Source organism: Equus przewalskii, chromosome 29, assembly GCF_037783145.1.
Source record: "Equus przewalskii isolate Varuska chromosome 29, EquPr2, whole genome shotgun sequence".
NCBI lineage: Eukaryota > Metazoa > Chordata > Mammalia > Perissodactyla > Equidae > Equus > Equus przewalskii.
In genome coordinates, this window is record NC_091859.1 from 19,448,013 (window position 1) to 19,475,428 (window position 27,416).

The 27,416-nt window shown below is 38.1% G+C and overlaps 1 protein-coding gene across 2 annotated transcripts; it reads left to right on the forward strand.

The window, feature by feature from the left end:
- Nucleotides 1-559: 559 nt before the first annotated feature.
- On the forward strand, nucleotides 560-26,938 carry MRPL42 (mitochondrial ribosomal protein L42). Of its 2 annotated transcripts, none has more exons than XM_008537636.2 (6): nucleotides 560-671; nucleotides 2,603-2,694; nucleotides 5,598-5,661; nucleotides 7,606-7,690; nucleotides 13,812-13,975; nucleotides 26,761-26,938. In XM_008537636.2, exons 2-6 carry the CDS (start codon nucleotides 2,625-2,627, stop codon nucleotides 26,804-26,806), a joined length of 429 nt encoding a protein of 142 aa, XP_008535858.1. In that variant the 5' UTR covers nucleotides 560-671; nucleotides 2,603-2,624; the 3' UTR covers nucleotides 26,807-26,938. The 2 variants fall into 2 exon arrangements, with proteins under 2 accessions (XP_008535858.1, XP_008535850.1); XM_008537628.2 differs by having other exon boundaries at nucleotides 583-671; nucleotides 2,531-2,694.
- The last annotated feature ends 478 nt before the right edge of the window (nucleotides 26,939-27,416 follow it).

Here is a 27,416-nt window from a genome sequence, read left to right on the forward strand (position 1 = left end):
AAGGGTGAGTGAGGCTATTTAAATGGTGTGGTCCTCTCTGAGATATTTGAACAAGATCTGTATACAGTAAGGCAGTGGTCATGAGAAGAGATGAGAGAAGAGCATTGCTTGCAATGAGAATAGAAAATGCAAAGTGCAAAGGCTCCCCTCCACCCCGACCCCCGCCAATATAAGGCAAAGTCCAAGATTCTGCACATTTTCTTCCTCCCATGATGAATAGCCAACACAGTTCTCAGAACACAGTGCTGGGGTATCGGGTTGGAGGGCCTCTACATCTCCCGGTTTCAAACGTCAAATCCAGTCCCACTTCCCTTCAGTGCTTCTCTGAAATGTCTCTTCTAGAAAACCTTAATTCATTCACCAAAAAGTGATCCCGAATTCCTCTAATGATTAGTATAAACTTTAAAAAACAATAGTGTTGGCTACTTTCCAAAGACGTGTGCGTGGGGGAGTGATTTTGGTTTTTTTGGTAAAGTTGGAGGCAAGCTGCAGCAACTAAACGCGTGAGCACGTCGGACGGATCCCCCCTAGTCTCCAGCGGCGCCCGGGTTTCTTTCCTGAGGAGACTACATTTCCCAGAGTGCCCCGCGGGGCAGGAAGGCACGTGGAGCCGTGTCTCCCAGGACCCGGATTGAGGCAAGATGGCGGGCTCGCAGTGAGCAGCTGTCAAGGTAACCGCTGCCCTCTCCACGTACGGTCAAGGGGTCCCTAGAAGCTGGGCAGGCCCAGAAGGTTTGTCGGCAGGTGTAGAGGTCCCTTACCTGTTGTTCGCGGCAGGATAAAGCCTCTGGCATCATTAGACTCGGTCCGTTGTGCAGAAGTGCCGGCATGTGGCCGTGCGCTTCCTGTGAGGTCCCCTTGTGCCTCAGCCGATCGCTCGAGGACTCCTCCAGGTCCAAGTCTTGCGAATCTGTCCCTGGGTGCTAGGCCCCGTGCTCTTGGTGGCCGGTTCTTCCAACCTGGGGCCTTCCGAGACTCTCCGCAGCTTTTGCTTGGGGGTTGAATTCTGGGCCAAGGGGTTACCCTCTAGCTTTCCGTGGGGTGACGTCCCTGACCCCCAGCTGGATGTGCTTGCCTCTTGGCCTGGGACAGAGGGGACCTAATGTTCCCCCAAATGTTTTGTTGCTCGGTTTGGTTTGCGAAATCGTTTGACCTCTCTGAGCCTCGGTTCTTTTTTTTTTTTTTTGCTGTCCCCAAAACCCGCCCAGTAGCTAGTTGTGTATTCTAGTTGCAGGTCGTTCTAGTTGTGCCGAACCTCGGTTCTTAATGTATAAAATGGAAATGCTTCCTTCACAGACTTATGAAAGAGCACATAATGTTTGTATAGGAAAGCGGGGTGTAACCTGTAAAAAGCACACTCTGTGAACAGAGGAAAAGCAGTGCTAATGTACTGACTATTTAGCCTAGCAAATAAGACTTTGCAGTCTGTGTCCTAACTCCATTTTTTCACTCTAGGGGAAGGGAAAGAGTAGTCATCGAGGCCAGTTAAAACCAAGGGATGTAACAACTGTTATGTGTCTGGTTATATGTCATTTATTCACAACAGCATGGAGATTGTGGTTGTTTTCCCCCTTTACCATGGAAGAAACTGAAGGTTGTTCAGTTAATGACTTGCCCAAAGTTTCCCAGTTTGTAAGTGACTGACTCCAAAGTTCTTGGAAGCGAGTCGTTTAAATTTTGTACTTTAGTTTCTTCATGAATCAAAATAAAGATACCTCTCATGATTACTAAAAGAGTAAAATGAAATAGTAGTGAAAGCACTTTGGAAAGTTAAAACCCTTATACGTAGACAAGAGGGTGAGATTTTATTTTGGACTTTAGGGTGTTATCTGTGTTCCTCTAAATCAGTATTTAATAGGCCAAGGATAGCCCTTCATTCAATGAGAAACAGAATACTACTTTAAGAGATGTGATAAGATCTTGTGTGTGGTACCTGGGAGTTTGCACACAGACACACTAGCAGTATGAAAGAGGCCGCTGCGTGTAGCATGTGTCCTGTTTCTAAGGGTAATTACAGATTTGTTGAGCATAGATTCAAAGGAAAGAACTCCATGAGGTGCCGAGAAGTTTACATTTGAGAGAAACAGTAATGGGTATAGTTTTGGGGTTTCTGATCTATTTTGATGATGTTGCTCTTCTGTATCGCATAGAAATGGAAAGTTGCCTAAAAGTTTTGCTTTAGGTGACTAGTTCTAGTGATTCCTGTCTTGTTCTTGTAGTGTTGAGTATATTGCGTCACTTTTTTGGGTTTTTTTTTAAAGATTTTATTTTTCCTTTTTCTCCCCAAAGCCCCCCCGGTACATAGTTGTGTATTTTAGTTGTGCGTCCTTCTAGTTGTGGCATGTGGGACGCTGCCTCAGCGTGGCTTGATGAGTGGTGCCATGTCCGCGCTCAGGATCCAACCCCGAGAACCCCTGGGCCACTGAAGCAGAGCGCGCGAACTTAACCACTCGGCCATGGGGCCGTCCCCTATCTTGTGTCACTTTAATTTACCATAGGTAGAACTCATTTTTCTTTTTCTCTTACTCAGGGATGAAAATAGGTATGCCTAGAAGCAGATTTTAAAAAAAGTTTCTCTTCAAATCATCTTCTTTCGTAACAGCTGATGAGCATCTTGATTCACCATGGCATTAGCAGCAGTAAAATGGGCAATATCAAGCAGAACCGTCTTGAAACATTTATTTCCAATTCAAAGTAAGTGAGTTTTTTAATGTTTAAAACCAGTTTTAGACTTTTTCAAATAATGTAGAAATACGTGTTCATTGTAGAAGATTTAAAGCGTTTGGTTATTGTATATGCCTGTTAATAGCAGGAGAGGTTGCAATAACGGAAAAGGGGAGAAAGCCTAAATGTATGTTAAAAGTGGGGTGGATAAGTTATGGTACATCTTTATTATGAATATCGTGCAACTGTTACCAACATGGAAAGATCTCTAAATAGAAGGGGAAAAAAAGTATGTCATGGAACAATATCTATTATATGATCTCGTTTGTGCATTTAAAAGATAATTTACCATATACATGTGTATGTGTATATGTATAAATGTAGAGTAAAAGGTGGGGACCAAATAGATTATCTGTGTAGACCACAAGTGGCATTTAGCTGAGGGTGAGTGAGGGATTGATAAAGAGGAACTTTGTCTGGTTTGAATCACTTGTATTTACTGTTTTCACATATTACTTTTTTAGTAGTTCTTTTTTTTTTTTTTTGTGGAAGATTAGCCCTGAGCTACCATCCATGCCCATCTTCCTCTACTTTATATGTGGGACGCCTACCACAGCGTGGCTTGCCAAGCTGTGCCATATCCGCACCTGGGATCCGAACCGGCGAACCCCAGGGTGCTGAAGCAGAACGTGCGAACTTAACTGCTAAAGGGCATATTTACAATTCCATCTTACGAAGATAATTGTTGTTAATATTTTGGTGTATTCGCTTTGTGTTTTATCTATGTACATAGCCATTTAAAAAATGGAGAGCTGAGTCTCTTGACATTCTTTTTGGCCCATTGAGTTGCCTTGGGTTGATTGATGTTAACTTTGGCATCGGTCTTAATTATACATTTAGAACCTCTGATAATTATTGTATCTAGAATCTTTCTCTTGATAAAATGTCAGGTGAGTTTTTCAAGTATTAATTATCCAGAAATTAACATTTTAGAGGCAGTTTGGCATTCACTTTATTAGTAGCCACTATAGGGGACACAGTAATGAACAAGGTGTGGTTCCTGGCCTTAACGGTCTTATTTAGACTTGTCGGTGAAGCAGACATCTATGGAAACAAGAAATAACTGGAGTATGAGGTAGAATGTGATATATGTCATGAGGCTATGAACAAATGGATATGTAAGTGCAGACTAGAAATTTTACAGTTTCTTGTGGAACTGAAATACTGTTGTCTTGAGTTTTCCCTGCTACCTATCTAAGAACACTTAATTCTATTTGTCCTGCCTCTGCCACCCAACCCTGTTTCTTTCAGCACATGTGTACATCACCTAGCTGGTTTGTATTCAGAGAATACAAACTTCTTTTGATATCAATCCATGCATAATTAGGAAGATCCCCAATAGTGTCAAACAAGAAAATAAAATATGTGTAAATGATTTTTACATTATCTGCTGATTTATCTTACTGAATCTTCCTGTATATTAGCACAGATAATTGAAAATTAATAAATCTTTTTGAGAGATGAGGTTAAATTTCTGATTCTTTATATTTTGTTACCTTAGATCAATAGAATTTGGGGGTTGATGTTTTGCTGAACAATCTTTTAAAATAGTGAATTTTGTTAAGGTACGTTTTATGCTTTGGGATGAGAATTTATATTTAGACCTCTAAGTATATGCAGTCCTTGGGGAAGGGAGATGTATGCAAAGACGGAAAACACATCTTTGATAACATAAATAACTTGCAGAAAAAAAATAAAGTCTGCAAAGAAGGAATGGCAGTGTCATATGAGGCACTGGTTGTGGGACATGTAAAACAGACAACTCTTCCCTCTGTGATGGGGCTTGTGGGGCAGGGAGGGGAAAAAGGATTTTGTGGGAGAGAAGCCTTTGACTTTGAAGGGTGAGTGGTATTTGAGCAAAGTGACGATGGTGTTCCATACTGAGGAGCAAGAGGCTCATCTGAGAGAAGCTGATCCTTGGCTTCAACCAGGATATATTCAGAACTGGTTTTTAACTATACTGAGGGATATTTACATTTTTTTCTATATATTTAAAAGAACACCCTTTCTTTGAACATAGAAGAACCTTTCACAACTTTTTAAAAAGTAATTATTGCTCTTGAATTTGTAGGTATTCTAAAAAAGAAAAATATGCTTTAAAATGTGAGAATTTTGATTAAGGAAAGTTAAATTTGAACAATTTACTTTGTATTTCATCAGTTAATACGTCCCATTTATGAACTAGGTGCTCCAGTCGCACCAGAGTTTTTAGAATACCCAACTACTTCCTGTTCTTTCTTACCTCTGGTCCTTGGCACTTGTTACTCCCTCTGCGAGGATTGTACTCATCCCCTACCAACTCTTACTTATTCCCTCATCCTTCAGAGCACCTTAGATCCACAAGAAGGGTCTTCCTGAATCTGCACAGTTGTGTTTGTAATTTGTCCGGGTGCCCTTCCCTCTCCCATGCTTGGCTGTCCTAACAGAGCTCATCTTTTTTTTTTTTTTTTTTGGTGAGGAAGATTTGCCTGGAGCTAACATCCATGCCAGTCTTCCTCTATTTTTTAGTATGTGGGCCATCAGCAGAGAATGGGTGCTAACAGAGCGGTGTAGGTCCGCGCCGGGGAAGCAAACCTCGGCCGCTAAAGCGGAACACAGTGAACTTAACCACTAGGCCACTGGGGCTGGCCCCAGAGCTTATCTTTTGTATTGGAGTTATTTGTTTACTCACCTGTCTCTCATCAGACTTGTACCCTTTCTGAGGGTAGGGATTGGAGCTCACTTGTTGTTGAATCCCTAGCTCCTAGTACAGCCCTGTTTCATAGTAAAAGCACAGTAAATATTGGTTGAATGAGTGAAACTTGTTTTACATTTATGTGAGAACATACGCTCAAATTAACTAAATCCATTTTACTGTTTTGGGGTTTTTGCAGACGGAGCTTTATATTGTGTTTTCCATAAATCTACGTATTCTTCTCTTCCAGATGACTATAATTGGTATGTATTAAAATTCAGTTGAAAAAAATAATGTTAGCTGTATCTGAAATGATTTAATTTTGTTTCTTGTTTTGGTGTTTTCTTCTTTCTTTTCTGATTATCCTTTTTTTAATTTTGTTTTTAAAAATGATTCTAGTGATCTTATTTACCCAGTATCTGGGCTTATCAACATTTTAAATAAAAATCATTATCATTGTTGTTTCAGTGAATACTTAATTTGTTGTAGGACAGACATGCTGTTAGAAATGCTATCTTTTCTTCCTAAAGCATTCTTTAGATTTCTGGAAAAGTTAATTAGTTTTTCTAGTTTTCTCGTAGGATTCATGTCTATTAGCTTAAGCAGTTATTTGTCTTTTGTTTGACGTTGAATAATCCTAAATTACAAATATTTAATTCAACCGCAATTTATTTGGTATTCAGTTCTAGTCACTATGCTGAGCACTGAGAATAACATGTGAATAAGATGTCTTTTTTCTCTATAGCAGAGTCTGATGTGCAGAAACTGCAACATATTTTTTAAGCTACATTGTTTTTATTGCAAATTTTAGTAAAAATATATTTTCTTCCCTCTTGACACTAATTTTCATTTGAGTTTTAATTGTACATTTAATAAGTACTAAGAGACTGATGAAATTAGACTAGGTAATAGGTAACACTTTTTGAACTTGACTGAGTTTTCTAAGTGTTTTGCATTATGTAAAACTCCGTCCTTCATCAGAAATCATTTGATAGATTATGTTCATTATAGTCATGCTATGGTATACTCAATCTTAAAATCATGGTGAAACAACCTAATACCTTATCCTGTGTTAGCTAAACCACGCCTTATGGTTTAATTGCTGATCTGGCTCAGATCTGGTTGGTGTTGAAATCCTAGAAACTTAAATTTATAGACACCTAGAGAACACAAGTTTAATAAAAGCTGAAAGTCGTGCTCCTTAGAGTGTATATGGATCTAAGTGCAATAGTAGTTGCCAGGGTCTTTGAAAACCAGGCTTGGTTAGTTGGTACCCGAAGGAATCAGATCCAGCCAGAGCATTCTGGGAAGAAGTGTTTAGAGGAGTATTGCCCAAAAACTGTTCTTCTGAGGGATATTAATGGAGAGAAGGGGTAATATTCAGTAATTCCCAAGTTTGTTTGACCACAGAACCCTTCTTATAGTTGTAGTGTTCTGCCAAAGGCACTTGGAGGAATTCTTTTTTTTTTTTTTTTTTTTTTTTTTTTTTAAAGGTGATATTTTATTTTTTTTTTATTTTTATTTTTTTTCTTTTTCTCCCCAAAGCCCTCCCGTACATAGTTGTGTATTCTTCGTTGTGGGTTCTTCTAGTTGTGGCATGTGGGACGCTGCCTCAGCGTGGTCTGATGAGCAGTGCCATGTCCGCGCCCAGGATTCGAACCAACGAAACACTGGGCCGCCTGCAGCGGAGCGCGCGAACTTAACCACTCGGCCACAGGGCCAGCCCCTGGAGGAATTCTCATCTAGAAAAATTGCTCAGCCACAATCTTTATGATTGGAAATTCAGGTGATCCTTTACCTGGAAGATTATGTCCTTTGCTGGTCTTCAACTTCAATAATTTAACCAAGTAATGTCCTTCTTAGAACTGTTTGAACGTAGTTTTTAGATAAGGAAAAGAAGTTCTAATGATAGTGATGAATAAACATAAAGATTTCTTCCAAAGATTTGGATAGTCTAAAAACAAGTATGTAATTTGAAGAATAATTTATGTAAAATAGTGGGTTATGCAATAAGGGTTTGTTGTGGTACTTAAGCTGACTTATTTGGGGGACAGTTTGAGTTGTCTCCTGTGATATGAGTGCCAGGTTTGCCAGTCCAATGCCGTTGCGTTGATCCTTCAGGGACTCATGATTAATTAATTTAGCTCTAAGAATAGTTGTTCTGCCTTGAATACAGTATAATCTGTTTCTGAAACATTCTTTTTTAGCAAAGTGGAGCTTGCTTTGACCTCTGATGGCAGGACGATAGTCTGCTACCACCCTTCTGTGGACATTCCATATGAACACACAAAAGTATGTATGAGAAAATCTCTTACAATTTTTAATTTGCTGTTAGAAATATTCACACTTTCTTACAGTACCCAAAGAGAAGGGAGTTGTTTGATTTCCTTTATTGGTTTAGATCTTCTTTTGGCTTTTTTATTATACTCTTTTGATTTTTGTCTTATTTCTTTTTCATCTTTCTTTAGAGGCTATTTTTAGTACACGGAGTGAACCATTTAAACGCAATTATGGCATCAGTTTTCTGGTCTAAAATTTGGTAGATTTCTGTAGGGATAAAACACCTGGTTTAAACTTACAAAACAAAATTGTTCCATGCTACCTTATATTATAATCTAATAAATTTTGAAAAACTTGTGTTTTAGAGTGCTGTTTCATAATTTTATATTGTATTGCTTCTGATAATCCTTTTAATATTTGGTAAATTTCTTTTACTTTAGTTAGTTTTTTCTAATGGACCAACATGGGCATATATTTTAAGTGGCCTAGTTTTATTTTTTCCATATTTCTTCAAAAGTCAGGCACTTGATAGAGGAAATTTTGTTTTGACTTTAGTACAATTTATTTCAGCTTGGCCCAGGTCTTTTTTTTTTTTTAACAATTGGCATCTGAGCTAACAACTGTTGCCAATCTTCTTTTTTTTTTTCTGCTTTTTCTCCCCAAATCCCCCCAGTACATAGTTGTGTATTTTAGTTGTGGGTCCTTCTAGTTGTGGCATGTGGGATACCCCCTCAGCGTGGCCTGATGAGTGGTGCCATGTCCGTGCCCAGGATCTGAACCAGCGAAACCCTGGGCCGCTGAAGCAGAGCGCATGAACTTAACCACTCGGCCACGGGGCTGGCCCCTTTATTCCCTTTTTAACCTCACCATTTTGTCTGCCTGCTTTGTACACTAGCCAGATATAGGCAATAATTCAGTACCTCTTTTGTTTCATTTCTTTGAGCCATGTGTAGGAAATAGGCCTAAGTCACTGACTTTTCACCTGTAAACCCTCCAGCTCACACTAATTGTGCCTTCTTCCATTGTTATTTCATGGTATATTATTGGTTACATGCTTTATCCTGTTGTGGCAGTTGTACCAAGAAGCCCAAGACTGTGAGGTTAGGTCTCAGCATCCAGACTCTCATCCACATGCATCCTGAATCTGACCCTTTTTCTATCCCTCCCAACTCTCAAAACCTTTCTACTATACTTTTGGAACTTACTACATCAGTAAAATAATCTTATAACCTTGACCTCTTCCAGAATCTTGCCTTCACCTTCTGGCTCTGACAGAAACCTAGCTGTACCCTCGGGCCATTGCTTCCCCAGTAGTCTTTTAAGTAGTTGCCCTTTTCTCTCCTGTACCCTTTTACTACTGGGCCTGGGGGTAGAGTAGATGTCCCTGTAGCTCCTCATTGTCACATCCAGACCATTTTTCCTTCTCCCTAACAGTTTCTAGCTTTGTAGTTTGTATCATGAAACTATGCCTTCTACTATCTTTTTTTGTTGCTATCATCTGCCAACGTGCAGTTTATTTCTTCTCCCTCCCCCACCCCTCCACTCTTCCTTGAAGATGTACGTGTACTGTCACACTCTCCAACACTGTTTCTATCCTAATTCTTTGTTATTTCAGTATCCATGTAGAAGATCTGTCTAATACTCTGGGCTCTCACTTCTTGATCTTTTCTCCCTACTTCAGCCCCGACTCACCTGGTTGTACCCCAGGGATGTTCTAATCACAAATAACTGGTCCTCCTTCCTCCCACTCTAGATTTCAAGAATTCTACTGGCTTACTGTCAACTCCCCCTAATCTCCCAGCTCCAAGGATTGTTCATCCCTCATTGAGAACTACATTCATTGATGAACCACTTTTTCACAGTCCCTCCTGTATCTCACACATTCTCACTTCTCTCCTACCCAGCGTAGATTCCATGGTCCGTCATTGTACACACCCCCTTGCATACATGCCCAACTTCCTGCCTCCCCTTTTTTGTTGCACTCCTCTTGTTGCAGCAGTTGTGTCCTGTCTCAAATCATCAGTATTCCTTTCTCTAGTCTAGAAGACTGTTCCTATCAGTTTACACGTCATACTCCACTGCTGCCACACTGGCCTCCTGCTGCTCTTCACATACATTAGACAAGCTCCTGCCTCAGGGCCTTTGCAGTTCCTGCTTCCTCAGCCTGGAATGTTTTTTCCCCCAGAAATCCTAAGTTTATTCCCTTTCCTTTAGATCTTTCCTTATTCATTACCTAGCGAGGCCTTCCTTGGCCACTGCATTTAGAGTAGTACCCCAGCCGCTGGATTCCCTATTGTCCTTTGCTTTACTTTTCTCCATAGCATTTATCATTTCTGGCACACTGGATATTTTCTTGTTTTTCTGTCTATCTCCCACCACTAAAACGTAAGCTCATGAGGGCAGGGCCTTCTCTCTTGTTCCTTTCTGTGTCCTCAGCACCTGGAATCAGTGTCTTTTACTTGGTAGGAGCACAATAAATATTTGTTGATTAAATGAATAAATTTGTTCCTCCCTCTTCATGCTTGAGAGTTTTCTGTTTTAGGGCTAAGAGACATTCACCTAGGGAAGCATGAAATTTTTTTGTTTCTCAAGTAATAAATTATAGATTGGGCTGCGCAATAAGAAACATTCTTGAAAACATGTTACTGTTAGAATAAAGTATGCTGTTTTTGAAACCAGATTTACAAATCTCATGAAGACAGTACATAACACTGAATAAACATCCTCAAACAGGGCTTAAAATATAGACTTGGGGCTGGCCTGGTGGCATAGTGGTTAAGCTCGTGCGCTCCATTTCAGTGGCCTGGGGTTCACTGGTTTGGATCCCTGGTGTAAACCTACGCACCACTCATCAAGTCATGCTGTGGTGCCATCCCACATGCAAAATAGAGGAAAATTGACACAGATGTTAGCTCAGCAAGTCTTCCTCAAGCAAAAAGAGAAGGATTGGCAGGGTCTGGCCCAGTGGCGCAGTGTTAAGTGTGCATGTTCCACTTTGGCAGCCCGGGATTCGCCAGTTCAGATCCTAGGTGTGGACATGGCACCACTTGACAAGCCATGCTGTGGCAGGCATCCCACATATAAAGTAGAGGAAGAGGGGCACGGATGTTAGCTCAGGGCCACTCTTTCTCAGCAAAAAGAGGAGGATTGGGAGCAGACGTTAGCTCAAGGCTAATCTTCCTCAAAGAAAAAGAGGAAGATTGGCAGTAGATGTTAGCTCGGGGTCAATCTTCCTTACCAAAAAAACACACAAAAATATAGACTTGATTTTCCTCTTTTCTCAAGCAAGTAGGGCTGCAACTCTAGTGGGCCCTGTGCTTCTCCGAGCCCTGGGAAACATGTTGTGTACAAAGATCCTGGTCATAGGTACAAATACCAACTGAGGCTGGCTTTAAGAAAGTGGAGATGATTTGCATCTTTGGTTTTCTGGTAATTCGCATTTGAATCTAAAACGTGTTGATTATCTTCCCTAGATCCAGGTAAAAAGATTGTTCTTTCTGCTTCTGCCACGTATATGTTTTATTAAAAGTAGTAATCTGAAAATGTTTTTCTCAAATTTAGGATTTCTAATTTAGAAAAATAAAGATGTTATACCAGGGGCAAAAAAATAATGACTTGGAAAAATAAAGTAAAAATTTAAGTACTAATCAGTTCTTTTTAGTGGCTGATTTACTGGAAAATTTCATAAGTCAAATTTTAAAAATTCTTAAGAAAAGGGAAATTCAGGATGACAGTTCTGAATGTTTTATGAAGTTGGTATTCAGTTTTATTTTAGTTTTCCTTTTTACTGAAACATTCATGTACCCTTTCTTTGAAGTTTGATCAAGGAGATCAGATACTACCAAAAAATCAATTCTGAGTCTGCTGGAGGTTCTTGGTGTAGACTTTGAAGAATCTGTTAATTCCGATGTCTTTTATCTATGTCCCTGGAAAAAAAAAGTTTTTAATCATACAAAGCAGAGACAATTTGTGATATATTGGAATTGAGCCCACTTGGGACTAGGAAGAGAGACAATGCACATTTATGAACACTTGAAAATCACTTTTTGATCATAGTTAAAACATTTGATCTTTAGCAACAGGTGTAATAACTTAGAGAGGAAACTGTTTATAGGGTCTAATCCCATGTTTGCTAGTACCCCTCAGGGTCTAATAGTAATTTACAAATACACTTACTGATATTTCACTTTACTTACAAGAAGTGATCTTTTAAAATTACTTAAGTGTCTAAGGAGCACTTTTTCTTTAAAATAAATTTACATCACTTTTTTCCCGTTTGAGGCTTTAATAGAAATGTTAATAGCTACCTACCATTATTGAACTCTTAAAGTGTGAGAGACGGCTAAGTATATTTTATTATTTCACTTAATCCTCATCAAACTCTTATTAGGTAGATAGTACTTCGCTGATATTACAGAAAGGGAAATTAAGAGCTTAAATAACTTGCCCAAGGGCCCCGAGCCAGAGCTAGTAAGTGGCAGAATCAGAGTCTAAAGCCCAAGTTCTTAACCTCTTCATAATACTTTCTCCTTATTCCCTCCCACGCTAGGTAAGTGGTCCCTTTTTCTACTTATGTCAAGTTGTTACTTCTAAGTCTGACTTTGAGGGTCTTTCATAATCTGGTTTCTTGAGATCCCTTTTTTTTTGAAGAAGAAGAAGATTAGCCCTGAGCTAACTGCTGCCAATCCCCCTCTCTGTTTTTTTGCTGAGGAAGACTGGCCCTGAGCTAACATCCATGCCCATCTTCCTCTACTTTATATGTGGAACGCCTACCACAGCATGGCTTGCCAAGCGATGCCATGTCTGCACCCAGGATCCGAACCAGTGAACCCCGGGCCGCTGAAGTGGAACGTGCAAGCTTAACCGCTGTGCCACCAGGCCGGCCCCTTGAAATCCATTTTTTAAGATTACGTCTTTGTTGTGTGTTCTTCCCTGTGTTTCTTTACTCATAATGTTCATTATCCCTTGTAGAATGTGTTCTGCACTATCTGATGAGGCTCTGACTTGGCTCCCATTCTACTTCTCACTGATATCTTTGTTACTTTGCATTTCTGATGTACTTAGTCAATTGTGTCACCTTTTGCACTTATATCGCCTTTTAAAGAGGTCTTATTGTTTCATGTACATAAATTAAATAAATATATGTTGTAACATTTATTACAGTTGGTAGAATATAGTAGTTGTCATTAGTAGTGTATGGATGTAAAGAGGACATCCATGTTTGAATTGTTCCTTATCTGGTTGTAAATTTAGATTTTCATTGTAGTGTAATATATATGTATGGTATTTGTGAACCATTCTTCTCACATCAAATTTTGGGTTTTTCCCCCAATAATAAAAGCCTTACTTACAGTTCTTTTTTTCCCCTCAATAATAAAGTACTTATCATTTTTCCCCAATAATAAAAGCCTTACTTACAGTTCTTTTTTTCCCCTCAATAATAAAGTACTTATCTTACATCTATGCTGCAATCTTGTGTTACATACATTATCACTTAATATTTAAAATATAGGTAACCTGACCCTCCAAGACAGTGATTCTTAAAGGCTTTAGTGAGCCACTGTTACTGATGGGAATATGTTATATCACTCGTGTGTTGGGGAGGAGATGAGATTTTAAGTAAGTAGTGTCTTTGGGGGAAAAAACCACTCAGATTACCCTAAAGCATTGGCATTTCAGTTACCTAAAATAAACACATTGAAATTTTTCCTCCTTCTGTTAGATGTAAGAAATGTCACCTTCAGTGAAAGATTTTTCATTGTCTCTCACTTTAATGATGTACGAGGTAGAGACTGTAAACTTCTAAGTTAAAAAATAATAATGAGCACAACTTACAGTTTTGAGAAATAGAAACTAAAATGATAAGTACTTTATTATTGAGGGGAAAAAAAGAACTGTAAGTAAGGCTTTTATTATTGGGGGAAAAAACCCAAAATTTGATGTGAGAAGAAAAACATTTTTGATTCTTTAATGAATAATGCGACTAAGTGAAACCGTTCTGTTAACTTATATTTACCCACCTTGAGGTACTGTAATAAATTATTGAGAATGGTAATTGTTTCATTGTGAACTCACTCAGATGCCGGCTAACATTCTTGCGTATTTATGCTGTTCATTACTGATTATTTTGTAGCCTATCCCTCGGCCAGATCCTGTGCATAATCATGAAGAAACACATGATCAAGTGCTGAAAACCAGATTAGAAGAAAAGAGTGAACACTTAGAGCAAGGACCTATGATAGAACAACTTAGCAAAATGTTCTTTACTACTAAGCACCGTTGGTATCCTCGTGGACAGTAAGTTCTATTTTCTTCAACTCCTATTAGACACACTAAAGGAACACATAACTTACCTTGCATTAACAAACTTCTAAGTTTGTATTCTGCCTAGAGAAATTCACACCCAATATGATCACCCAGTCTATTTTATTGAGGTATAGTTGACATATATTAGTTTCAGGTGTACAACATAATGATTTGATATTTGTGAATATTGAGAAATGATCACCACACTAAGTCTAGTTAACATCTGTCACCACGCACAGTTACAAAGTTTTTTTTCTTGTGATGAGAACCTTTAAGATTTACTCTCTTCACAACTTTCACATATGCAATACAGTATTATTAACTATAGTCATGATGTTGTACATTACATCCCCATGACTTATTTATTTTATAACTGGAAATTTGTACCTTTTGACCCCCTCCACCCATTCCCCCCATCCCTGACTCCCTGCATCTGGCAACCACCAGTCCGTTCTCTAGTAGCCTTGTTTGTTTGTGTTTTAGATTCCACATGTAAGTGAGATCTATGGTACTTGTCTTTCTCTGTCTGACTTATTTCACTTAGCATAATGCCCTCAAGATCCATCCATGTTGTCACAAATGGCAAGATTTCATTCTCTTTTATGGTTGAATGATATTCCATTTTATTTATATACTAGGTTTTCTTTATCCATTCATTGGTCGTTGAACACTTAGGCTCTTTCCTTGTCTTGGCTTTTGTAAACAGTGCTGCAGTGAACTTTCAAGTGCGTTTATCTTTTCAAGTTAGTGTTTTCACTTTCTTTTTTCTTTTAAAGATTGGCACCTGAGCTAACAACTGTTGCCAATCTTCTTTTTTTTTCCCCTGCTTTTTCTCCCTTAATCCCCTCAGTACATAGTTGTATATTTTTTTTAGTTGTGGGTCCTTCTAGTTGTGGCACGTGGGACGCCGCCTCAGTGTGTCCTGATGAGCAGTGCCATGTCCACACCCGGGATCCAAACTGGTGAAACCCTGGGCTGCTGAAGGTGGAGCGCATGAACCCAACCGCTCAGCCATGGGGCCGGCCCCTTCACTTTCTTGTGATAAATACCCAGAAGTGGAATTGCTAGATCATATAGTAGTTCTATTTTTAGTTTGGTTTTTTTTTGAGGAAGATTAACGCTGAGCTAATATCCACCACCAATCCTCCTCTTTTTGCTGAGGAAGATTGGCCCTGAGCTAACATCTGTGCCCATCTTCCTCTACTTTATATGTGGGACGCCTGCCACAGCATGGCTTGGTAAGTGGTGATAAGTAGGTCTGCACCCTGGATCTGAACTGGTAAACCCCAGACCGCCTAAGTGGCGTGCATGAACTTAACCACTATGCCACTGGGCCAGACCCTGTTTTTCGTTTTTTGAGGAACCTCGATACTGTTTTCCATAGTAGTTGCACCAGTTTACATTCCTGGCAGATCACATATTATATTGTATTTTTAAATCTATATATACTTTAGCTAAAATGACATGGTACTTTTTTCCTTTATTTTAATGAGAGCATTTCACCAAAGCTTCCAGTGAATTTTGCAAGAGTTCTTGAAAATTTTTTCATTTGGTGATACACAGTCATGCATCACTTAATGATAGGGGTACCTTCTGAGAAATGTGTCATCAGCGGATTTCATCATTGTGTGAAGATCATAAAGTGTACTTACACAAACTTAGATGGTATAGCCTCTACACATCTAGGCTATTTGGTACTAATCTTATGGGACCACCATCTTATATGCAGTCTGTTGTTGACCAAACTATCATTATATGGCACATGACTAGTCATTTAGCATATTGTTTTTATTCATCTTCCTGATAAATCATTGATCTTGTCCTGACCCCTTTATCCATTTCTTTAACAGATTTTGAGTTATTGCAAAAAAAAAATTGGGGTGCGGCAAATGATTGGGCAGTATTTGTTATTCTCAGTTCCTTTGGAAACTACAATTGCCCTTCTGTTTGCAAGTACTTATATTTTATGACATTGATTCTTACTTCCTATCTGACTGACTCTGATTAGTTTTCTTCTTTTGATTCTTCTTTCTTTTGTATCTATCTTCTTCCCTACCAAAACTATGAAGTGGCTGTTTTTATTGTTTATGTTTGGGCGAACTTTGTTCTTATTCACTTGTGTCAGCCAGCAACTAGCCCTGGGCTGGCACATTTATGGTGGGACATGCTTATGGAATTAATGAATATACATTCATCAAGCTGATTTACTAAGTCCTGGGTGATCAAAAACACAGTCCTTGTTTGCAAGTTGTTTATAGTCAAGGAGGGAAGATAGTACAGTAAGTAAAATCAAGTGATTGAGCCTTGAAGTATGGTTAGGAGTTACCCAGGGGGATGGGGAAAAGACTCCACAGGCAGAGAGAACAGTACGTCACAGAGTATGCTGGGGAAATGGCAAGTGGTTCAGCTTGGATGGGACCCAGAATATGAGGAGAGAATGAAGGAAGAGTCTTATGAAGGATTTTATGTTGTGCTGAGGAGCTGAGATTTTTATTTTCATTGCCAAATTTTAAGAAGCAAAGTGAGATGCCCAGTTTTTATGCATTAGAAAAACACTTAAGTAGGCTCTGTATTTGGGATAAGGTGATATATGGAAAGATTGGAGTCAGGAAAGGGGGAAATTAAAACAGAGGACTGTGTTTAAGAACTTTAATTAACAGCAGTAGGTGACCTGGCTGGGTGTGAGTGAGGAGAGAGGGAAGAGATAGGAGGCCTGTCAAGTTTCTGGGTGGATGGAGCTGCCATTCATACAAGTGGGGAAACAGGTTTGGCAAGTGAGGCAGATGAACCCGTTGTTGGTTCTGTTGAGTCTGAAGGGTCTGTGGATCAACTGGTGGGAAGCAGTTCTGAAAGCAGGTGGATATATGGATCTAGAGCTAGGTTTACTTCTTTAAATTTCTCTTTAGAAGGTACTTCCTCCCTTATCCTTAGTTCTAATAGATGTTCCTCAGGGCTCTTCCTCATACTCCACGTCTTGCTGAAATTCATTCTGAGAGTTTCAGTTACGTTCATTGTATAGATAATGTGCACCCTGCTCTGTTACTTGTATTTTTTATTTCCTTGGTCTTATTCCCAATATCATTGTCCTTCGAATATGTCAAACTAGATTATCTGTCTGAAGTTTTAACTTTATCATGACAAAACACGGCTTTTCTTTTCCTGTCTTAAAAAACCTGCTCCCTTAATAATCTTTCTAATAAAAGTGATATTTCTGTGTCAATTTCCCAAGGAAAAAATCTTGAGATTTCTTGGCCTCTGGTGTCTTTCAATTCCTGCTTCTATTTTATATCCCCTTCCTTAATTTTTCTTTCTTATTTAGTAATTTGTTTATGTTTATTTTGTTTATGCACGCTATCTGGGTTTCCCCCTATTTTTGAATTTCAAGTTAGGGTGTGTGAAAACAAACTAGCGTGCCATTTCATAGCCAAATGTCTAAGTCATTACTGTGTTGTAAGATTTCTATCCATGATTCATAACATCTCTCATGTTTGTCTTTTATTTCTGTCCCATTATCCAGATATTTTAGTTCAAGCCTCATCTTGAAATTCTTCTGTAATGGCTTTCAGTACCTCTTTTCTTCCTGCATGTTCCATATTGCTGCAGTCTTTTGTCATCTTTTGTTCATAACCAAATCACTGAAGTTATGAAAATCCTCTAAAGGTGCATAACTTGAATCAGGCAAGATTGAAGGCAAGAAGACCATTAGGAAGCCTTAAAACCAAGCATGTTATCTTCAGACTTTTGTGTTTAGTACCCCGCCTATGTTTAATCTTATTTACTTATTTAATCTTGTTACTGCTAATTAACTTTTGACTGCTAATTAATTTAATCTCCTGGTATGTCTTGTCCCATCAGGATTACTAAGCATTTTCAATTGTAAGCAGACTTTAATTAGATGCAATTAATTGTCCCAATATTTATCCTAATAAAGAGCTCAACAGAAAAACTCCAGATACTAGCTTATGGATATAAAGAAAATTTTTACCTGTAGGTGTTGTCCTTGAGATGCATCATCTTTCAGAATTTTAAATAAGGCAATGTGTGATCATTGATCATTCAATACGTATTTATTTTGCATCTACATATATATTTTGGATTAATGTAAGCCATTTTCAAGTGTTGGTTTCTAGATGTCAGAGACCACTTCTCCTAAAACATCAGGCAATATATAGAAGGATGTTCTACCAAATATTTCACAATTTTTAAGTTATAGCAGTCAAAAAAAGGGATTATCATTTTAATAATTGGGGATATATAACATTTTTTTAATAAGTATTTATTAAAAAGTATAAAATGCTTGTTTAAGAAAAAGATATTTTTAAACAATGCTGAAGTATTTAAAGTATAAAATAGAACTCCTCTTTATACCTACTCATACCCTGTTCCCCATAGGTAAACATTGTTAAATTCTACATATATGAGTAGCCTTACCTCATGTTTGTGCTTTTTAAACTCCAATAAAGTAAAACTCTTTTCTGAGAGTGCAATTGTGTGTTAGAGAGTCCTGGGCTGACTTAAATCATCTTGCACCTGCTACATACTACCAAGTTACTCAATCTTGTTATCTAGTAAAGAAAGTAGAAATAATAATGCCTAATTTGCATTGTGGTTTTGAGATAAAATATAATCATATGGGTCAGACACCTGGCGTATGGTATATACTCAATCATAATATAGTAGTGATATTGTTAATATTGTCTCCTACTCATAGTTTTCCTCTTAACTCACTCTTTTTGGAGAATCTTTTCTTAAATAGGCTCTTTTGAGGTATAATTTATATACAGAAAAATTCACCAGTTTGAACTATACGATTCCATGAGTTTTGACAGTTGATGATCAATATCACAATCATAATACAGACCATTTCATCACTCCAAGAAGTTCTCTCATGCCCTTTTGCAGTCAATTCCGTCCCTTTAACCTCTACCCCTGATAATCACTGATCTTCTTCCTATAACTTTTTCGGATTTCATGAATTTCTAGAATTTTATGTTTTGCCTTTTTTAGAATTTCATGTAAATGGAATTATACAGTATGTAACCTTTTGTGTCTGGCTTGTTTCATTTAGTATAATGCTTGTGGGATTCACCCATGTTGTTGTGTGTACCAGTAGTTTGTCCCTTTTTATTTCTGAGTAGTGTTCCCTTATATGGATAGACCACAATTTGTTTACTTATCAATTAGTGGACATTTTGGATTCTTTACAGTTTTCGGCTGTTATGAATAAAGCTGCATAAACGTTGAAGTACAAGACATTGCCTTGATGTGTTTTCCTGTCTCTTGGGTGAATACCTAGGAGTATGGTTATTCAGTTGTATGATAAGGGCATGTTTAATTTATAAGAAACTTGTTTGTGATATATTATTCTTTTTATGGATTGTTGGATTCAATTTGCTAAAATTTTGTGTAGAATTTTTATATCTTTGCTTATTAGAGATATTGGTCTGTTGTTTTATAATACCTTTATCTGGTTTAGGTATCAGAGTAATGCTTCCATCATAGAATGGGTTTGGAAGTATTCTCTCTTCAGTTTTTTGGAAGAGTATATGTAGAATGGGTATTATTTCTTTCTTAAATGTTGGAATTCACCAGTGAAGCCATCTGGGTCTGGAGTTTTCTTTGTGGGAAGGTTTTTAACTGCACATTCAATTCCCATAGTCAATATGTGGAGCTACTCAGTGTATTTCTTCTTGAGGAAGCTTTTGTAATTCGTATCTTTCAAGGGATTTGTCCATTTCATCTAAGTTGTTTAATTTATTTGCCCACATTTTTTCATAATATTCCATTATTATCCTTGTAATATTTTTATGTTCTGTAGTGATGTCACCTCTCATTCATTCCTGGTATTGTTATTTTGTTGATCTTTTTAAGAACCAGCTTTTGGTTTCATTGATTCTCTCTATTGTTTTCTATTTCATTGATTTTTGCTCTTTCTTATTTCCTTCCTTCTGTTTACTCTGGATGTAATTTGTTTTTTTCTAATTTCTTAAGGTAGATTGTTTGGAAACCTGTCTTTTTTAATTGAAACATTTAGTGCTATAAATTCCCCCTTCAGCACTGCTTTAGCTGCATCCCACAAATTTTGGCATGTTTTGTTTTCATTTTCATTCAGTTCAAAATGTTTTCTAATTTCCTGTGATTTCTTCTTTGATCCATTAGCAGTGTGTTAATTTCCAGATGTTTTGAAATTTTCCAGATATCTTTCTGTTACTGATTTCTAGTTTAATTCTGTTGTGATCACAAAGCATACTTTGTTTGCTTTCAGTCTTTAACTGATTGAGGTTTGTTTTATGGCCCAGATTATGGTCTGTCTTTGTGCATGTTTTATGTACATTTGAAAAGAAAGTGTATATTCTGCCATTGTTGGCAGTGGTTTTCTAAAAATATTGATTAGGTCTAGTTAGTTGGCTGTTAGTGTTGTTCAAGTTTTCTATACTGTTATTAATTTCCTATTTAATTAGTTATTTTGAGAGGAATGTTGGAATCTACCACTGTAATTGTGGATTTTTCTATTTCTGCTCTCAATTCTGTTTGTCTTCACATATGTTGAAGCTCTGTTATCAGTGTATATACATTTATTATTGTTGTACCCTCTTGATAAATTGACACCTTTATGTTTATAAAGTGTTCTTTTCCATTGTTGCTAATATTTCTTATTCTGAAATCTAATTTATCTGTCTTTATATTTAAAGTGGATTTCTTATAAGTGGTATATAATTGGGTTTTGCTTTCCAGTCTGATTTCATTGCAGTATCAAGCCATCTTAAATGCTTTTTTCTTTGATTTTCTGTACATTCACTCTTCCTCTGCCATTGCTGTTAGCTCAATTCCTTCATGAAACTTCATTTGAGTATAGTCACTTTGAATATTTACTACCCCATTAGCACAACTATATATAACTATAGTTTATTAGGTATCTGTTAATGTTATATCTGTAGGTAATTTTTTGGTTACTTGTGCTCTGCCTTGTTTTCTCTTCATCAAGAATGCATCTTCTGTTTTGTAATTTTCCACAAGACCTCTAATACAACACCCTTAATAAAATGTATGGGTGCTAAGTTACTGTCTGATGGAATATTGTCTTAACTAATTATCTTCACAGCTTCTTGAAGGTGTTCACCTTCTCTTTGAAATGGTACTTTACTTTGGGTTGGTCCACTGGTAAATTTCCCAGTGATTTTTGGAAGTTTTATTTCCAGTGTTCAGCTATGAAATTATGTGGGTTTGTCTAATTTCCATTTTATCTAGGTAGTCACAGGTGGATTAAGATGTTTCTCGTTATCATATTCTGTTTTTTTTTTTTTTAAACAATTGGCATCTGAGCTAACAACTGTTGCCAATCTTTATTTTTGCTTTTTCTCCCCAAACTCCTCCAGTACCTAGTTGTATATTTTAGTTGTGAGTCCTTCTAGTTGTGGCATGTGGGATGCCGCCTCCACGTGGCCTGACGAGTGGTGCCATGTCCGCGCCCAGGATCCGAACCAGCAAAACCCTGGGCCACCGAAGGAGAGCGCAGGAACTTAACCACTCGGCCACGGGCCAGCCCCTAGATTCTTAATTAAGGTCCCCAGGGGTTTATGAGCCTAAGATATTGCCCCATCTCATTCAGTCCTGAGCTACCTGCATCTAATTGTTGGCCTCACCCAAGGTGGGTGGACTGGGATTGTAGGCAGTATGACTATATAGAATTGGTGCTGAAATAGTCTTGTGGCCAATAAACATTGGTCATTAGATTATCTGAAGTCTGAAAATCTGAAGTTAAAATTGTTACTACCAAATCTGTGAGTTGGATTTTGCCTTTTCCTAATCCTGAAGATTAGGCCTTTCCTAATCCTCTTTACTTTACTTTACTTTAGGATGGCAATTCAAAGATTCTTAGATTTGGGCTTTATACCAAGACTGACTGCTAGAACTATTTGAATTCTTAAGCATGGGAGATGGGTGACAAGGAAACCCAAGACATTGTGTTTGGGGATAAATAGAACTTTTAGTTCCCTACCCTCTGCTTTTGCCTGAATGCTGTTTTTATATTCAATATGCAAAGGTTGATTTAAAAAAATAGCATATATAACCATGAGGCTCCTGCTACTTCCTGTTTGATAATACTACAGGTGATGAGAACATATTAAACTAGCTTAGCTATTACATTATATTTACCTAAGTCATGTGGCTTCGAACATATTCTTTGAAAGGTACCCCTTCTGGAAATCCATTTGTTTTGTACTCTCTACAGCAATTTACATTTGATAGCCCCTCTGTAAATAGTTGTTGAGAACCGATTCTGAGTTGCTGTGCCCTCCACAGCTGCCCCTGAGGTATCTCCTGTTGGCCTTTAGTGTTGCCCGTAGTCAAGAATCAGGGGTGTCAGTCCCCTCAGTTGCCAGCATCTGTGTACAAGCTCTTCTTCCTTTCTTCAGTTTTCCTCAGTTGGCATGAAAAAAATCAAAAGTGATGGAGCATTCCTTCCAATATAATTCTTTCCAGAACACATCATTTTAGCAATATTGCAGAATTCCTGATGATTGTGTTTGAGTTTTCTGTTATTTTTCTTGTTAATTGAACCTTAGTAACTTTCTTGAAACTCTTTTTTACATAGCTAAAGTTCATATACTGCTTGGTTTCTCTTGCTGATTCCTTCTCTTCTCCCCTATCTCTAAATTTTGGAGTGCCAGGAGGAGCAGTCCTTGAATCTCTCCTCTGTCCTGTCCCATTCTCTAAGACAGTGATCCCTTCTGGTCTCATGGCTTTAAATACCATCTGCATGCTGATGGCTCCCAAATCTATTTCTGGTCGAGACCTCTCCTCTGACCTCCAGACTTGTATATCCAGCTGCCTACTCAATACATCTGATAGGCATCCCTAACTTAATGTATCTCCGACTGGGCTTCTGATGGTCCCCCTCAAACCGACTTCTCCTGCAGCCTTCCCAGTCTCAGTTAATGCCAGCTCCATTCTTCTAGTGCTTGGGCCACAAACCTTGGTGCCATTCTTAACTCTTCTCTATCTCACACTCAACATCATGTCTATCAGCAAATCCTATTAGCTCTGTCTTCAAAATGTATCCAGATTTGACCATTTATCACCATTTCCTCTGCACCATGCTGGTCCATGCAACATCCTTTGCCTGGTTTATTGAAGTAGCTTCTTTACTGGTCTCCCTGCTTCTGTCTTTACTTCCCTGCAGCCTTTTCTTAGCACACAGAGTAACCCTGTTAAAACTTCCATTAGTTCTTGTAATTTTTCTGTTGAAAACCCTCCAGCAGCTTCCCCTCTCACTCAAAGAAAAGCTGTAGGCCTTGACTGTTACCTACAAGAACCTACGTGATCTGACCTCATTATCCTTCCACCCTCTTTCCCTACTGTTCTCTTCCTTGGTCACTCTCTTCCCACCACATGGCCTCTTTGTTGTTCTTTGAGCTTGCCCTTCCTTCCGCCTCACAGCCTTTGTACTTGCTGTTCACTCTGCATAGAATGCTCTTCCTGCTGATCTTAGCAACACTCTCTGACTTCCTTCAGGTTTTTACTCATTGAAGCCTTCTCTGCCCAAGTTATTTATCTTGTTTTTCTATCTCCTGTACTGGAGTGTAAGCTTCATGAGGGTGGGGATTTTGACTTTTTTTGTGTACTACAGAATCTTGAGCACATAGAAATAGTGCCTAGCACATGGTAGATGCGCATTTTAAAATGAGTGAATAAAATGAACGAGTGATCCTAATTCTCATACCTCTTAAGTAAGAAAATAGTAAGCAGACATAGCTCCACTGAATGTAAAATTATGTTGAAAGAAAGGAGACTTGAAAGAGGCTAGATGGAAAGTAAGAAGGATCTGAAAAGTAATTCTAAATTTCTAAAATATAGAGCAATCCTATAAATGTAAAAATAGCAGTACCACTTTATTTGAAGAACTACTTTAATATTTTCCCATGGAGGCAACAAAAATTAGATACTACTATCAGTAGGAAACAGATTTGAAGACCTACTGCAGTGAGAGCCAGGAGGTAACGTTCTGCTCTGGATTAAGAACTGTGGACAGGGGCCACCCGGTAGCCGAGTGGTTAAGTTCACGCACTCCACTTTGGCAGCCCAGGGTTTTGCTGGTTCGGATCCTGGCCGCAGACATGGCACTGCTCGTTGGGCCACGCTGAGGCGGTGTCCCACATGCCACAGCTAGAAGGACCCACAACTAAAATATGCAACTATGTATGGGGCGAGTTGGAGAGAAAAAGCAGAAAGAAAAAAAAAAAGAACTGTGGACAGATATTCCAGATGTCACTGAGTCATTGTGCAGTTTAAGAAGGGTAGCAGTATACGTCTTGGTTTGCCAAGAATAGTCTCACTTTAACTCTTTTGTTAATTATTAATAGGATGGGTTTTTATTCTCTAATGGGTACCAGTCTGGGTGATAAGTTATAAGGGCACCGTAAAATTAAGGTGCTTGCTTCTAGCTAGTGATTGTAGCATATATTGAAATTCATGCATGAGAAGAAATCTGTAAATGCTATTTGACATTCCTTGAGCATGTAATGACTTACTATTAAGTTTAGGGCTATCAGGGTCACAAGTATTTTTCAATTGGTCTTGATTGGTGAAAATAGTTGAACAATGTAAGCTGAATCACATTTTTATAGGATAGTTCTTAGCATTTTTAGGGCCACAGACTTTATTGAGAATCCAGTCAAATCCACTTTGCAGAAAAATGCACATTCAAAATTTTTATAAATAATTTCAGCAAGTTTGTGACTTCCCAAACCCCTGTTCTGGTGCCTAGCTGCTTTGAAAGAACACTTTTCAGGGATACTACCACACTAGTAAAACCTTGATGATCTGGCACATAACTGGACCCTTAAGGAAATGTGTTTTGGGGCCAGCCCGTAGCCGAGTGGTTAAGTTCACGCACTCTGCTTCCGCGACCCGAGGTTTTCCCGGTGCGGATCCTGGGCCTGGACCTGGCACCGCTCATCAGGCCATGCTGAGGCAGGATCCCACGTGCCACAACTAGAAGGACCCACAACTAAAATATACAACTATGTACTGGGGGGCTTCGGGGAGAAGAAGAAGGAAAAAAGAAAAAAAGAAGATTGGCAACATGTTAGCTCAGGTGCCGATCTTTAAAAAAAAAAGAAAACTATGCTTTTTCTCTGTGCCGTTAAAAGTACCTGTAGAAATGTTTACGTAAACGGTATTATGCTATATGTATTATTCTACAACTTAGTGTTCCATGTTAGTATATATAGATATTGCTTATTTTACCACACCTGTGCTTGGAATGAGATTATGATTTTAAAAATATTTGCAATCAGAAAACAAGTAAAAGCTTCCTCACTGTTTTAATTTGTATTTCTTCCATTTTTTGTGACAGTGCACATTTTCTCATAAACATATCACTAATTGTATCCTATTGTATATTAAAACATGATTTTGCAGCTTGAGTCCCCCATTTAGAGGGAAATATCTCCTTTTAAATAAAACTTTGATAGAGTATGTTCAGCGTGTTCACAATGTGCTGCTTCTTTCCTATAAAGAGAATCATTAGAAAAGATATCTGCACCCTCATTCACAGCAGCATTATTTACAATAGCAAAGACATGGAAACAATCTAAGTGTCCATCAATGGATGACTGGATAAAGAAGATATGGTATAGGGGCTGGCCATGTGGCATAGTGGTTAAGTTTGGTGCACTCTGCTTTGCTAGCCCAGGTTTGCAGGTTTGGATCCCAAGCACGGACCTTCACCACTTGTCGGCCATACTCTGGCGGTGACCCACATACAAAATAGAGGAAGACTGGCACAGATGTTAGCTCAGGGCTAATCTTCCTCAAGCGAAAAAAGAGGAGAGTAGCAACAGATGTTTGCTTTGGGCCAATCTTCCTCAGCAAAAAAAAAAGAAGAAGAAGATGTGGTGTGTAGATATACAATGGAATATTAATCAGCTATTAAAAATGAGGAAATCCTGCCATTTGCAACAATATGGATGGACCTTAAAGGCATTGTGCTAAGTGAAATGAGTCAGACAGAGAAAGACAGATGCTGTATGATCTCACTTAGATGTGGAATCTTAAAAAAAAACAAAAAACAAAAAAAAACCCAAACTCATAGGAAAAGAGTTCAGACTTCTAGTTCCCAGAGGCAGGGGGGTCAGGGGAGGAGGAACTGGAAGAAGGTAGTCAAAAGGTACAAACTTCCAGTACTAGGGATGTGATGTACAACATGATGACTATAGCTAACACTGCTGTATGATATATAGGAAAGTTGTTAAGAGAGTAAATCCTGAGAGGTCTCATCACAAGGAGAAAATTGTTTTCCTCTTATTATTCTTTCTTTTCTTTTTATTGTCTCTGTATGAGAAGATGAATGTTAGCGAAACCTATTGTGGTAATGATTTTACAATATATGTAAATCAAACCATTGTGCTGTATGCCCTAAACTGATACATTGATGTATGTCAGTTTTTTCTCAATAAAACTAAAAAAAAAGGGCAATCATTAGTTTTTAATTAAAGATCAATCCTTCAGATTGCCATATTGAAATTATCTCAAGATCTGAAAAATTTTCCAAAATGCTTAATTAATAGAAAACAGTTTTCACAGTAGGGAAATACGGCTTATTGTTAAAAAGTATCTATCTATAGAGATGTATGTAACAGTATATATATAAGTTTTCATTTGATTTCATTGAGTACTAATAAACAGCAAACTAATCATAGATATTTGATATTTCTATGAAGAACAGTTAACTTTTATTAAAATAATCTTATCTTAAATATTTTCTTTTCAAGGTATCATAGACGTCGTAAGAAACTGGATCCTCCAAAAGACAGATGATACTGAGGTTTTCAGTAATCAAAGAGAAATGTTATCCTGGGTCTCATTTGCCATTTGAGGAAATGCAGTTGGGTATATTCACTAAAATGTTATATAGTAAAATAATAATAAAATTTCTTTTTTGTATTAGAATGTATTTTTTTTATTGCGATTTAATTGACATACAACATTGTATTGGTTTAAATGTACAGCATAATGATTTAGTATTTAGGCATATTGTGAAATGATCACCACAATAAGTCTAGTTAACATCCATCACCATACGTAGTTGCAGATTTTTTTTCTTGTGATGGTAACTTTTAAGATTTGCTCTCTTCACAACTTTCAAGTGTGCAATACAGTATTATTGACTGTAGTTCCCGTGCTCTACATTACGTCCTCCTGACTTAGTTGTCTTATAACTGGAAGTTTGCACCTTTTGACCCTCTTCATCTGTTTCACCCGCCCTCACCCCTGGCAACCACCAATCCCTGTGCCTAAGAGATCGTGTGGTATTTGTCGTTCTCTGTCTGGCTTATTTCACTTAGCATAATGCCCTCAGGGTCCACTCATGTGGTCACATATGGCAAGATCTCATGTTTTTTTATGGTTGAATAATATTCCCTTGTGT

What these genes read in the sequence shown, in the direction of transcription:
- MRPL42 (XM_008537636.2), top strand. Translation starts at nt 2,625, where the DNA reads ATGGCATTAGCAGCAGTAAAATGGGCAATATCAAGCAGAACCGTCTTG. An exon ending in ACATTTATTTCCAATTCAAA is followed by an intron (nt 2,695 to 5,597) that starts GTAAGTGAGTTT and finishes GGGTTTTTGCAG; the next exon opens with ACGGAGCTTTATATTGTGTT. An exon ending in CGTTGGTATCCTCGTGGACA is followed by an intron (nt 13,976 to 26,760) that starts GTAAGTTCTATT and finishes TTTCTTTTCAAG; the next exon opens with GTATCATAGACGTCGTAAGA.